Here is an 11,837-nt window from a genome sequence, read left to right on the forward strand (position 1 = left end):
ACCGAGGCCCCACCCCCTATCCCTACCACTCGCTGCCTGCAACTAGTGGTGGAGGCGGAGCTAGCGATGGGGCGGGGCTCGTAGTGGGCGTGACGATAGCAGAGCCGTGGGATTGGCTGGCAGTCCTCCCCCGACCAGCTCCAAGTTCTTTTCTTAGGCCAGGTGTGGTGAAAAGAATCCCGCACTAGGCACCCACCCAGAAGCAACCAGATGGAACTTCACTTCTGTCACTTAGCTAGCTGTGCGGCCTTGAGCAAGAGACCTCCTTTTTCTGGGGCACACAGGATGCTTCTGAGAAAAGTGCCTTATAGAGATGCTTCTGAGAAAAGTGCTATAGAAATGAGAGCTCAATCACCATAGGCTCGTTTATATTATTAGGCAAGTGTTCTTAACCCTGGGTCTGTGAACTTGTTTCTTTAGAATTTTAATAACTGCATTTCAGTATAATTGTTTTTCTTTATAATCCAGTGCATGGAGTCCTGGGCCTGGAGTTAGAAAGACCTGAGTTCAAATCCTGCCTCAGATACTTACTAGCTGTGTGACCTTGGAAAAGTCATGTGACCTCTGTCCACTTCAGTTTCCTCATCTGTAAAATGGGGATACTAATTACCTCCCAGGGTTGTGGTGAGGATCAAATGAGATAGTTGTAAAACAAATTTGCAAACCCTTAAGTGCCACATAACGCTGGCTATTAATATGTTAAAACACAGACTTTACTTAGACCGTTAAAGGTGTCCTTCGCACAGGTTAAGAACCTCTGTGAGTATCTTCTCCTGTCCTGTTAGAGGCTAAGGTATGAGCTGCAGGGGATAGAGACCTGAGTTTGAAACTTGCCTAAGGCACTTGCTGTGCAATCCTGGACAAGTCACTCATTCACAAATGGGAACTGTTTTTTTTTCTGTTGTTATTTTAGAGTTTTATTTGCTGGACATGAAATTTCATTTATAGGGAATCCCTGGTGATGAAACTCCTTCCAATGGTTCAGATACGCAATCCTTCTGTAAAGCCTGCAGACTTAGAGAGAGCTGCCTGGGGCACTGAGAAGCTTAACGACTTGCCCCTTTACAACTGCGACGTGTCAGATTTCATCTTCCAGACTCCAATCCTGGCCTTTTATCACGCTAGGCTGCTTCTCCTGTTATGACCAGAATTCTGGATCTTCCTGCAACACTAGGCACACAATCAGCTTGTGCAATGAAGGCATGAGTCTGGTACTTCCCCTTGCTCGCCCTGTGCTAATCATCCGTGCCCTCCACCTGGAGCCTGAATTCCTCCTGAAGCCCTGTTTCCCTTTTACAACTCACAGAAGTGCTGCTATTCCTTGTCATTTGCTATGGAAAGACGCTAGGGTGGACTGTGACTAGTGAAGACAAAAATCCCTCCGGGGAGATAAGAGAGTTTTAGACCGGATGCCCTAAGAAGCGGTCACGGCTCGTTTCTTGGGTCTAGGCAGGACAGAGTTTAAACTAAGGATGTGGTCCAGCGGAAAGACCAAGGGTCTTAGAGGACTAACCTGAGTTTGGATTCTGACTCTGCTCGTTATGGGGCATGGCCTCAGTCATTCAACCTCCCTGGGTATAAATAAAGGGACTGGACTAACTTGTCCCTAAGCCTCCTTCTCCCTTTCTAGCCCTCCTCTCTTCCTCCTTTCTTCTTTCCTTCCTAGTGTTTATTAAACACCGACCATGGACAGGCCCTGTGCTAGCAGTGGTTTAAAGACAATAAAAGTCTCCGCCCTCTAAGAGCTTGGAGCGAAGCTCACTACCCCATCTCCCCATCCTCTACTCCACCGTCTCTGCCCTTTATCCAGCAGTAACAAGATAACTGACAGACAGCCTGGTGGGTGGAAGGGCGACAGCAAGGGGCTCTGAACCTGGGTTGGAATCCCGACTCCTCCACACTGAGCTGCCTGACAACGACAAGCTAGGTGGCCCGGAGGGCTGGACCCGGAATCAGAGGAAGATCCGAGTTCAAATCCGGCCTCAGCCACTTCCTGGCTGGTTGAACCTCAGCAATTCGCTTCACCTTTGCCTGCCTCCGTTTCCTCATCTGGAAAATGGGGGCAGTAACGGCGCCTATTTGGTGAGGATCAGACGAGGGTCTTTGGGGAGGCCCGAATAAATCCCAGCTGCTGCCCCAGGGGAGAAGCTGGGTGGGCGTAGTGAGCGAGAGGGGGTGGGGGTGGGGCAAGGCCAACGGAACTTTTTTTCTAAGGGTTTTTGATTTTAGGATGAGAACTCCACAGGCCCGTGTTCACCTGCAGGCCTATCAACGGGGTTCGCCGAGACCTCCCTCACCTCTTTCGAGAACCGCGCTCTTTTCAGCGGCGTCCGTCAGGGGGCGCGAACACAACGTGACCCAAAGTCCGCCAGGGGCCTCACTTCCGTTTGGCTGCCGGAAGGAGAATCGAAGCTGCCCCGGAAACGGAAGCGGGAGGTACGCGCTCGGGCCGTCGCTGAGGAGCCGACTGGCCCGGGCCGCGAGGATGAAGGAGGCCAAGTCCGAGCGGGAGCGGAGGCAGCGGCGCCGGCGCCGGCGGCGGCGGGAGGACGAGGACGAGCCGGGGGAAGCGGCGGGGGACGACGTGCTGGTGCCGGATCTGTCGCTGGTGAAGCAGGAGAAGCGCAGCCCGACCCCCGCCTCCCGCTCTCACCGGCCACGGTCCCGGGCCCGGCGCGGCTCCTCGGGAAGTCCGAGCCCGGCGCGGGAGGAGGAGGCGCCGCTGCCGCCCCCGGCCTCGGCCCCGGCCTCGCGAGCCCGCAGCGCTCGTGCCTCCGGCGACCGCGCCGGCAGCTGCAGCAGGTACGAGCCCATTTCCTCCTCCCTTCAGACTCGGGGACACCTCGCTCCTACTCCCTCCCCGGCCTCGCTCCCGCAATGGGTCCCCGTTGCCCTTCCTCCCTTTCTCTCTCTTGCTTCACAGGTTTGGAGAGACGCTAGTGTTCAGACTCCCGGCTGTGGTGGTTGTCCCTCCCGCCTTGGGTGGCCCCGCCGGGTCAGCCTCCATGGTCCTCCCTCCTCAAGCTTTGGGAGCTTTCTCACCTCCCGATCCGGTGGCCCCGCGCCTTTGTCCAGACACACAGCATTCTGTTAACTCTGCTTCGTGATCCCTCCCGGGCTCTTCTGCCTCAGATCCATCCCTTCCCTTTTCCTGGTCCAGCCCCAAGCAAATCCTGTCTCTTCTAGGGAGTCTTTCCTTACTCTCTTTCCCAGCTGTCCTCACACTTTTTGGCTCTTTATAGGACTTTCGGATGCCTTTGCTCCCTCTCTGGTGTTACTTGTAGCTGTTCGTACGCAGGTTTATTCTCTTCAGAGAGGTAGCTGGGTTGTGGTAGAAAGAGCCCTGGCCAGTGAGACCCGGGTTCTAATTTTGGCCCTGCCACTCACTAGCCTTCTGACCTTGGCTAAGGTGATTTCTTTTTCTGGCTCTCAGTTTTCTCATTTGTAAAAGAAAAATAAGAATGCTTGCATTAATTATGTTTTTGTTGTTCAGTTATTCTGGAGGCTTCGTGCCCCCATTTGGGATCCTATTGGCAGAGATACTGGAGTGGTTTGCCATTTCCTTCTCCAGCTCGTATTACAGATGAGGAAACTGAGGCAAACAGGGTTAAGTGACTTGCTCAGGGTCACACAGCTAGTTAAGTGTCTGAAGCCAGATTTGAACTGAGGAAACTGAGTATTCCTGACTCCAGGCGTGACACTCTCCCCACTTTGACACCTAGCTGCCATATTAATTATATGGGAGAGTTATTTTGTGGGTGAATTGAGATAAGATACATAAGAGCTTTGTAGGCCTAAAGGGCTATCTGGATGTGAATGCTTACTTTTATCGCTATTTGCTGACTTTTTTTGTCTAGAATATAGAACTGGGCATTTTGGGATTTAATTCATTTTATAGCATTGTTGTATGGATAGAAATTTGTAAACTGTGCAATATAACTGTAATCTGCTGTTGCTGTGCTCACCTCTACCCCCAATTCCCACAAACAAGATTTTGTACCTCTTGAAGGATTTATATTGCTTGTCATCTTTACAGCCTTTTCACTACCACCCTACACCCTTCTCCTTAATATTTTGTTCTTATGATAAGATTCTGTGGTTTCCTTGGTATGAGTACCTCTTCTTTTAATACAAGTTGAAACATTCCTCCACAATTTAATAAATGGTTTTTATGAATTGTTGTGGTCAGTCACTTGGCCAGCCTTCTGGTGAGGCCAGCCCTCTGGTAATGAGCCTCTTCAAATTTACCTAGACTGGTCTTGAAACAACAGATGCGCAGTCTTATCCCTAAGGCTGAACTTGAAGCCCTTCCAACTTACCCACTTCAGGCATAGCCTTCAAAAACTCAGGGTCATAGTCACCCCTGGAGGAAGCATTGGAGATTTCAGTAAAGCAGAGTAATGGGTCTGAGGGGATGGGGTAAGGTAAAGGTTACTGACAAAATCTTCCTTGAGTTGAGATTTAGTTAAAGCTGGAAGGGACCATTCATTTAAGTTAAGTAAAGATGAGGCTATAAAGAAGAAAGACACAGTATATGAGGGGATTGGGTTGATAGTGATGGGGAGTGGAGAGGGCTCTTAATAGAAGAGGTGACATCTGAGTTGGACCTTGAAAGAAAGAGAGGCAGTTGGAGGCAGGTTCTAGTCCAGGTATTTAGTCTAACTGAATTTTATAGATGGGGAAAATTGAGGTCTAGAGAGTTCAAGGACTTGCTTATTGCAAAGTATCTTCTGCACCATGAAGTCACAGGGTTTCATATTTCATAGTCCTATGTGATTGCTGTCCTGCCCCTCTGCCCCCATTCCACCTTGCTTTTTTTTTGGAGAAGTAGTATAATATAGTGGGAAAAGCACTGAGTTGGGGATAAGAATATCTTTGTTCAGAGCCCTGGCTCCAGCAGTCTGTGACTCTTACTAGTTGTGTGAACATAGTCTAAACCTTTTTGAACCTCAGTTTTATCTGCTAAGTGGGGATAATCATATTATTTGGTTCATGGGGCTGTCACGAAGAGATAGATCATTTTGTAAAATGTAAACTGTTGTAGAAATGTGAGTTATTATTGCCCATGATCATACATTAAGTGGCAGATCTAAGATAATAATTTAGATCTCCTAATCTGAAGACAATTTTTACTGCAGTGTGTAGTCCTTTTTTTCCTTGTGTCCATTTACCGATGCTTGCACGTTTTCCTTGTGTCCATTTACCAGTGCTTGCACAGTTTTATTCTTCAGCAAGCCTATGATAACTTACAGCAGACTAGGTAGGAGATGTCAAAAACTTTTTTCTTTGGGTGAGGGAAATTGGGGTAAAGGTTCAAAGCTTAGCCACCAATTCCTGTGTGTGCTGTGTTTTCTAAAGATCACCAACCAAAAGGAAAAACAAGTCCTTTGGGAGAAGAAGCAGATCTCCTCGGAGTAAGAGAAGCCGTAGCCCTCACCATCCCGTAGTCAAGGTGAAGCAGGTAATTGCAACTGACATGATTCATTCCCAAGTTCTGATCTAAGAATTTCTTCATACTAGTATCAGAATGTGGACTTTCCTCTTCAATTGGGAAGTAAGCCCCAAGGTTATAGCATTACTTTTATGGAGAGAGAGGGCCAGGATATAGACTGGTTTTCATTAAAAGAACTAGTTACTTGAAGAGCTCGGAACATAAATACACATACTAACTAACATCTTTTAAGGTTCAGAACAAGAGTTGGGAAACCCTAGCCACTGCTTGTATTCCATGGCAAGTATTCCATGTTGTGCTGTTAGTTCTACCACTTGGAGAATAAATTGTCTTTGGGCAGCTGGTTGTAGCTTTCCCAGAGTGGAGCCATTGTCTACATGCTGCAGCTCTCTGTCATCTAATTCTTAAATGTACAACTCTTTAATACCTCTCATTTCTTTAACAGCATGTTAGTCTCTAAGGCTTTCAGAATGTAAATTTAAAAAAAACCTATCAAAGTAATTATCTTGAAATTTCTTATCTTCTTTTCCCAAATTAGTTCCTAAAGAGCTAGCTACTGTGAATGAATCTCAAAAATATATGTGAGAGAACAATGTGGCCTAAATTTAATGTTTATACTAAATAATTTTAGCACATGCATTGGTCACTTTTGGTTTATCCTAAATAGAAATACAGGCAGCCTCTGTTTTATCAATACCTATACTTACCCTCCTGCATCCTCTTTACCCCACAATGGAAGCCAATTGTGAGAAAATTTTGCGCCTTAATAGAATTTATGTGTTCAGAAGTAGAAAAAGACAGAGCTGTGGGAAGCAGGACCAAATTAAGGAGCTGACTACAAGGACTGGCCTTCTAGGCTGAATTGACCTATGTGTTGACCACTCCTGCCCAAAATGATTTTCCTCTTCTTGGCTGGGAAATTTTTTCTTTGTTGCATGCAATTTTTGTAGTTACAGATTTACTTCAGTTAGAAGGTATGTAGCTATATTCTTTCTTGTACTATCCCCAAATAGCTCTTTGGGGCTCTTAGCACAACTTGAAGGCACTTGGAAGAGGGGTGCCCAGAGGTGGGAGAATGCTTAAGGCAAACGTCTGTTTTAAAATTTTGCCTATGACTGGTCCTTCCACAAGAAAGAGGGAACAAATACTTTCTCTTTTAGGTCTTCCCTCTTAACTCCTTGCTTCTCAGGACCACATATTTGTGACATTTTTTTCCTTTGGGAAGATAACGTTCTGGGTTTCAAATAATGAACTTGCAAAATGAGCTTTGGTAAGTAACCTCATTAATTGGGAACTCTCTATAATTGAATGGTTCCTTGAATTTCAGGAACGTGGTGAAAGTGAAAACCGTCCCAGGAGAGGAAGAGATGAAAGGCAACACAGGGAGCAATCGGAACAAGAACACAGACGGGAGAGAAATGGTGACCGAGACAGACACCATAGCCATTCTAACCAGAGGAAGACCGCTAGTGAGAGGCCTAGTGGTGGGCGGAATCGAGATGCCCAGAACCTACAGGAACAGGAAGCAGAAAGAGAATTTTATAACTCTCGGCGACGGGAACGTCGCCAGAAGAAAGATGTGGGTGGCAGCAGTGATGAGAATCAGGAGATTGTTCTGCAGTCTGCTGGTGGCCACAGTAAAGGAAAAGACCCACCAAATAAAGAGAAACCCAGCTTTGAACTGTCAGGGGCACTCCTTGAGGATACCAACATGTTCCGTGGTGTGGTGATAAAGTATAGTGAGCCTCCAGAAGCACGGATCCCAAAGAAACGCTGGCGCCTTTACCCCTTTAAGAATGATGAGGTGCTCCCGGTCATGTACATCCACAGACAAAGTGCTTATCTTCTGGGCAGACACCGGCGAATTGCAGATATTCCTATTGACCACCCCTCCTGTTCAAAGCAGCACGCAGTATTTCAGTATCGGTAAGGCTCGGTAAAACTTGTTAGCTTTAAAGTCATCAGTAAGTCAGGGCCTCTGCGCAGCTCTTTCTGCAGTCTCACTCTTAAAACAAAACTGGCCCCTGTTTCTTTACCACTTGGCATCTTACAAAGTAATTTTTTCCGCAGCCGTCTGAGGATGGGTAGAGCAAGTATTGTTATTTATGCCCATTTTCAGATTAGGAGACTGACAAGGCTCTGAGAAACTAAACGACTCCCCCACAGGCCCAGGGTCAGCAAGTGCCAGAATCAGGACTTTTTAAAATCCAGTTGTTTGAACGTCCAAGTCCAGTGCTCTTATTCTTTCCACTACATTACACTGCCTTCTCAAGCTTTTGACTTAAAATGTATATAAATAACCTGAATACCTCCATTTGTAGGACTGAAACCCTTTTTTGGGGTGATCAGACCCCATGTGTCTAATAATTGGCTTTGTGGATTTCACTGAGCTAAAGGGAGCCTGGTTATCTGTAGGTCTCGATAGGTGAAAGAAAAATCACACAGATATTTCTGTAATTTTCTTCATGTACTAGCCATGTCATGATACCCTTTATTCTGAGCAAGACTAATGAATAGGGTTTTTTGGGGGGTTTTGTTTTGGTTTTTTTTTTTTTTTTTTTGATTTGTACTTTCCCATCCCTTGTCTTTGTGGTGTATAAGAGAGTTCTTCAATAGGCATTATTCACTCTTCCTACAATTTAGGTGTATAAGCAACTTCCTCTACCCATATACCTAGTCAAGTTTCTTTATTTGGAGGAATTTTAACTTGAGCCAGTAATAGCATTGTTCATGTCATCTACTCTACTTAGAAAAGAGAGCTGTACATGAATGAGCCTGGTCTCTGTGTCCAGTGCTTTGGCATGAGCTAATTTAAAAGTCCTTTTCTTATTTTGCTAGGCTTGTAGAATACACCCGTGCTGATGGAACAGTTGGCCGAAGGGTAAGGCCATATATCATCGACCTTGGCTCAGGTAATGGGACCTTCTTGAACAACCAGCGCATTGAACCACAGCGTTACTATGAACTAAAGGAGAAGGATGTGCTCAAATTCGGGTTCAGTAGCAGGGAATATGTACTGCTTCATGAGTCTTCAGACACCTCTGAGGTGGATAGAAAAGAAGATGAGGATGAGGAGGAGGAGGAGATTTCTGACAGCTAGCAAATTCAGAAGAAGCTCCTGTAGCTGTTAAGAGAATTTTTCCTTTGCCGAAGGCCTGGACTTGGAATTTAAAGAGCAGAGCAGCACTCCCTGGTGCCTCTTATTGCCTTAAGTCTTTCCTCTGTTGCTGATCAGCTTATGTTAAAATTTAAGAAATTTGATAATTTGTGGTTTTGGTTGAACTTATTTCTGTAACCCGTTAGCCACACAAGTGTGGACATTTGCTTTCAGAATAATTTCACCAATAACAGTCTGTCCATTGTGTATAGTAGAAGCATGATGGCGTGGCATGAGTTGGTGCTCTGGAAACTATTGCCTGATAACTGTAGACCCTTGGTTAAAAAGAGAAACATGGCATGTTCTCTTTGTGCAGCTATTTGCTTTGTACAGTGACTAAGAAATATGGACCAGCAGTTTTTCACATTTTATTTTTTGTAAATACCTAGACAGAGAATTTGGCCCAAGTTTTGGTTATCAGCAAAACAGACCCCCATTATATATACCGAAGCTTCAGTCCAGTTAACCTTGAATCATAGAAATCGATCTCATTATTTAAGTCTTTGAGAATGAGAATTTTACCACACATATGACCTTATAGACTGCTTACATGCAGACAAATATTGGGTCCTGATGAACTACATGACAGGACAGTAAAACCATGGCCATTGCGGGGAAGAGATTAAAATGCATCCTGGATCTGTTTCTTACATAAGAGGATTCTGTATTTCCCAAAGTAGCCTGGGTCTGTCATTAATTTGGGTTTTCTTGTCTGTTTAACTGCTTTGCATTTATTATAACATCATTTTTTTCTCCTAACTCATAGCGTCACTTGTGTGGGAGGATTACCTCAGATGTTGGAGCAGTCTATTCATTTTAACTAGATTTGTGTGTGCTAGAAAGAAATTTTTGTTCTACTTACTGTATTTTTTAATATCCTGGAAGGCCATGTCTATCATCTTTCCCCACCCCCCCCCCATAAGCAGGGAGGAGCTGAGGTAAGGGAAACACCTATTTACTAATCTTCCCCAAGTCAAATATGTGTGCATCGAATTTTGTCTGTGTACATATGTTGTATATATAAATTGGATGAGAGAGTGTGTGGGTGGGTGTGTGTGGGTGGTGGCTGGAGGTGTGTACTACATGCATCTGAGTGGTTTTTTTTGTAATGTAAATGGAATACTACATTATGAGTAAAGGCATAGATCACCCTGTTATTTGAATAGCAGGATCTCATTTATTTATAGTTTGGGATCACACAATAAAAGAATCTGTAAATGTAGCCCTACTCAGCCCCAAAGTGTAATACTTTCTAGTATAAAGCCTTTTGATACTTTTTGTTTTTAAAAAGGTTTAAATTTTAAATTTTTTTTGAAGTGAAAATAAATGGTGATTGAGAGGGGAAACAGGTGGGAACACCACTGACAACCTAAACTAAATTCCAGATCACTAATCCATATAAAGAGCGTTGAGCGTTTTGAAGCATCAGTGCTTTCTAAATTGGGAGCAAGATTTTTATCCTTACCAGGGAGTGTAAAGAAGCTTTTGTGTATGCTATGTATAGTTGGCCCTGTATAAACCAAGGCCTGATTATTCAGTCGATGGATTATTTGTACCCTTCCTCTCTTCCCCTCCCATAGGGCCTTGCTATTTCAGTCTACACAAACACCACTCCCAGAGTGCTGGTTAGGGAAAGAGAAATAGAAAGTCAATTAGCTTTACTATTAATTAGTTCTTAGGTTGAAATGTATGAGATTTTGAGATTATCTCTGCATGTTGGTTATTTATACCTGCTTTTCTCCCAATGTATCTTGTCATGGACGATGTTCAGACAGCCGACCAGTGTTGACCACTGGGTATGTGGCGACATGGTGTGGGTTTAGTGTTCATTGTTTAGATTGGGGGACAAAAAGCTTTGGAAAACATGATATTTTGTGAACATTTAATAAGCTTAAAATTAAAAGGGGCAAAAACTTACCAGTTTGTTCCCCTAGGTCTTTGTCTCCAATGACTCTGCCAGCTTCTACATGCTTAATGTCCAGTATCCAATGTATGCATGTATAGAATCCAATTTTGTATTTTTAAATTTTCTTTGAAACAGACTGAGTTTTCCCTTGGCCTGCTCTTGCTCTTTGTCTCTCTCACTCCGGTGCCTCTCTGATCAGTTGTGTTGCTACACTGATTGCCAGTGGGTTTTAAGGTCACTTGATGCTGCAGAGCAGCTCTTAAGTTTTACTTCTAGCCTGCACTCTGGTGGATGTATCAATAGAGCATGGAGAAAATACCAACTTTCCTACGTGCCGGCAGCACAGACAGATGTTTTTGTACTAGGTTTTCTTCTTGACAAACAAGTAATGGTTCCTGGATTCAGTGATTCTGATGGAAGATTTCTTTAAAAAGGATGGAAGCAGTGGGCCTGGGAGCAGGCCGGCTGAGATGCCATTCTCCTCTAGCTCCAAAGCCAGGTATCACCAGCAAATTTCTAAACTGGAGTAGTGACAGATGTTGTGCAATAGTTCTTACACATTCTATCTGAGAAACATGTTTAGTTGGACCGTTTGGTTTCCTCTTCTGCCATCTCTTGTCAAACTTTGTTTGCAGTACCTTTTCTACTCCAAGGAAGAATGACTGTCTAAACCAAAGCAAAGTGAAAAATCAAAATGCTTTTGAACTCTGGTCACTTGCATCTCCTTATTGAATCCTGCAGTCATTCTGAAGTTCTCCTGGATTTTATATGAATCCCATTTCCTCAAAACTTCCCATTAAGTGTTTTCTCCAGTCATACCATACCTACCCCCTCATCCTCTTATAGACAAGCAGCATCTTAGTAATTACAATTTGTGAAGCAACCTTTATTCTGACTTAGTAATAAAAACAGAATTCATAGCTTGTGTCTGTAAAGAATAGTTTGATTTGGGTTGGATTTTTTAAATGGAATTTTTATTATTGTATTTACATCAGTATGCTAGTATGCAATGCAGCAAGGTTTTAGAAATTCATCACTTTTTAAAAAATAGATTTTCAGGATGATTATTATTTGATAAATAGTACAAATGTTTACATTTTATAAGTCCTTAACTCCCTCTTTTTAAAAAATCACTTATTTGGCCAAGAAATGAAACAATGTTAAGTTGAAGTAGAATTTTCGTGTGGTATGTTCAGGTATATGCCAGCAGTCTCTGAAGAGCAAGATAAAGGATTCAGAATATACTATGTTCACAAATGTATATAAGTTTGTATCAAGTGAAATAGCTACTCACTTTTAAATTAAAGTTTTGGAATTAAAAA

The 11,837-nt window shown here is 44.0% G+C and overlaps 1 protein-coding gene across 1 annotated transcript; it reads left to right on the forward strand.

Annotated features, from left to right (window-relative positions):
- The first annotated feature begins 2,461 nt into the window (after positions 1-2,461).
- SNIP1 (Smad nuclear interacting protein 1) lies at positions 2,462-11,837 on the forward strand. The gene is made up of 4 exons (XM_036745809.1): positions 2,462-2,802; positions 5,359-5,461; positions 6,780-7,378; positions 8,291-11,837. The coding sequence occupies exons 1-4, from the start codon at positions 2,486-2,488 to the stop codon at positions 8,550-8,552; spliced, it is 1,281 nt and encodes a 426-aa protein (XP_036601704.1). The 5' UTR covers positions 2,462-2,485; the 3' UTR covers positions 8,553-11,837.

This window comes from Trichosurus vulpecula, chromosome 2 (genome assembly GCF_011100635.1).
Source record: "Trichosurus vulpecula isolate mTriVul1 chromosome 2, mTriVul1.pri, whole genome shotgun sequence".
Classification (NCBI taxonomy): domain Eukaryota; kingdom Metazoa; phylum Chordata; class Mammalia; order Diprotodontia; family Phalangeridae; genus Trichosurus; species Trichosurus vulpecula.

Excerpts from the sequence above, each read along its gene's own strand:
- SNIP1 (XM_036745809.1), top strand. The coding sequence starts at position 2,486 with ATGAAGGAGGCCAAGTCCGAGCGGGAGCGGAGGCAGCGGCGCCGGCGC. Across the intron at positions 2,803-5,358 it reads CGCGCCGGCAGCTGCAGCAG|ATCACCAACCAAAAGGAAAA; the intron begins GTACGAGCCCAT and ends TGTTTTCTAAAG. Across the intron at positions 7,379-8,290 it reads CACGCAGTATTTCAGTATCG|GCTTGTAGAATACACCCGTG; the intron begins GTAAGGCTCGGT and ends TTATTTTGCTAG.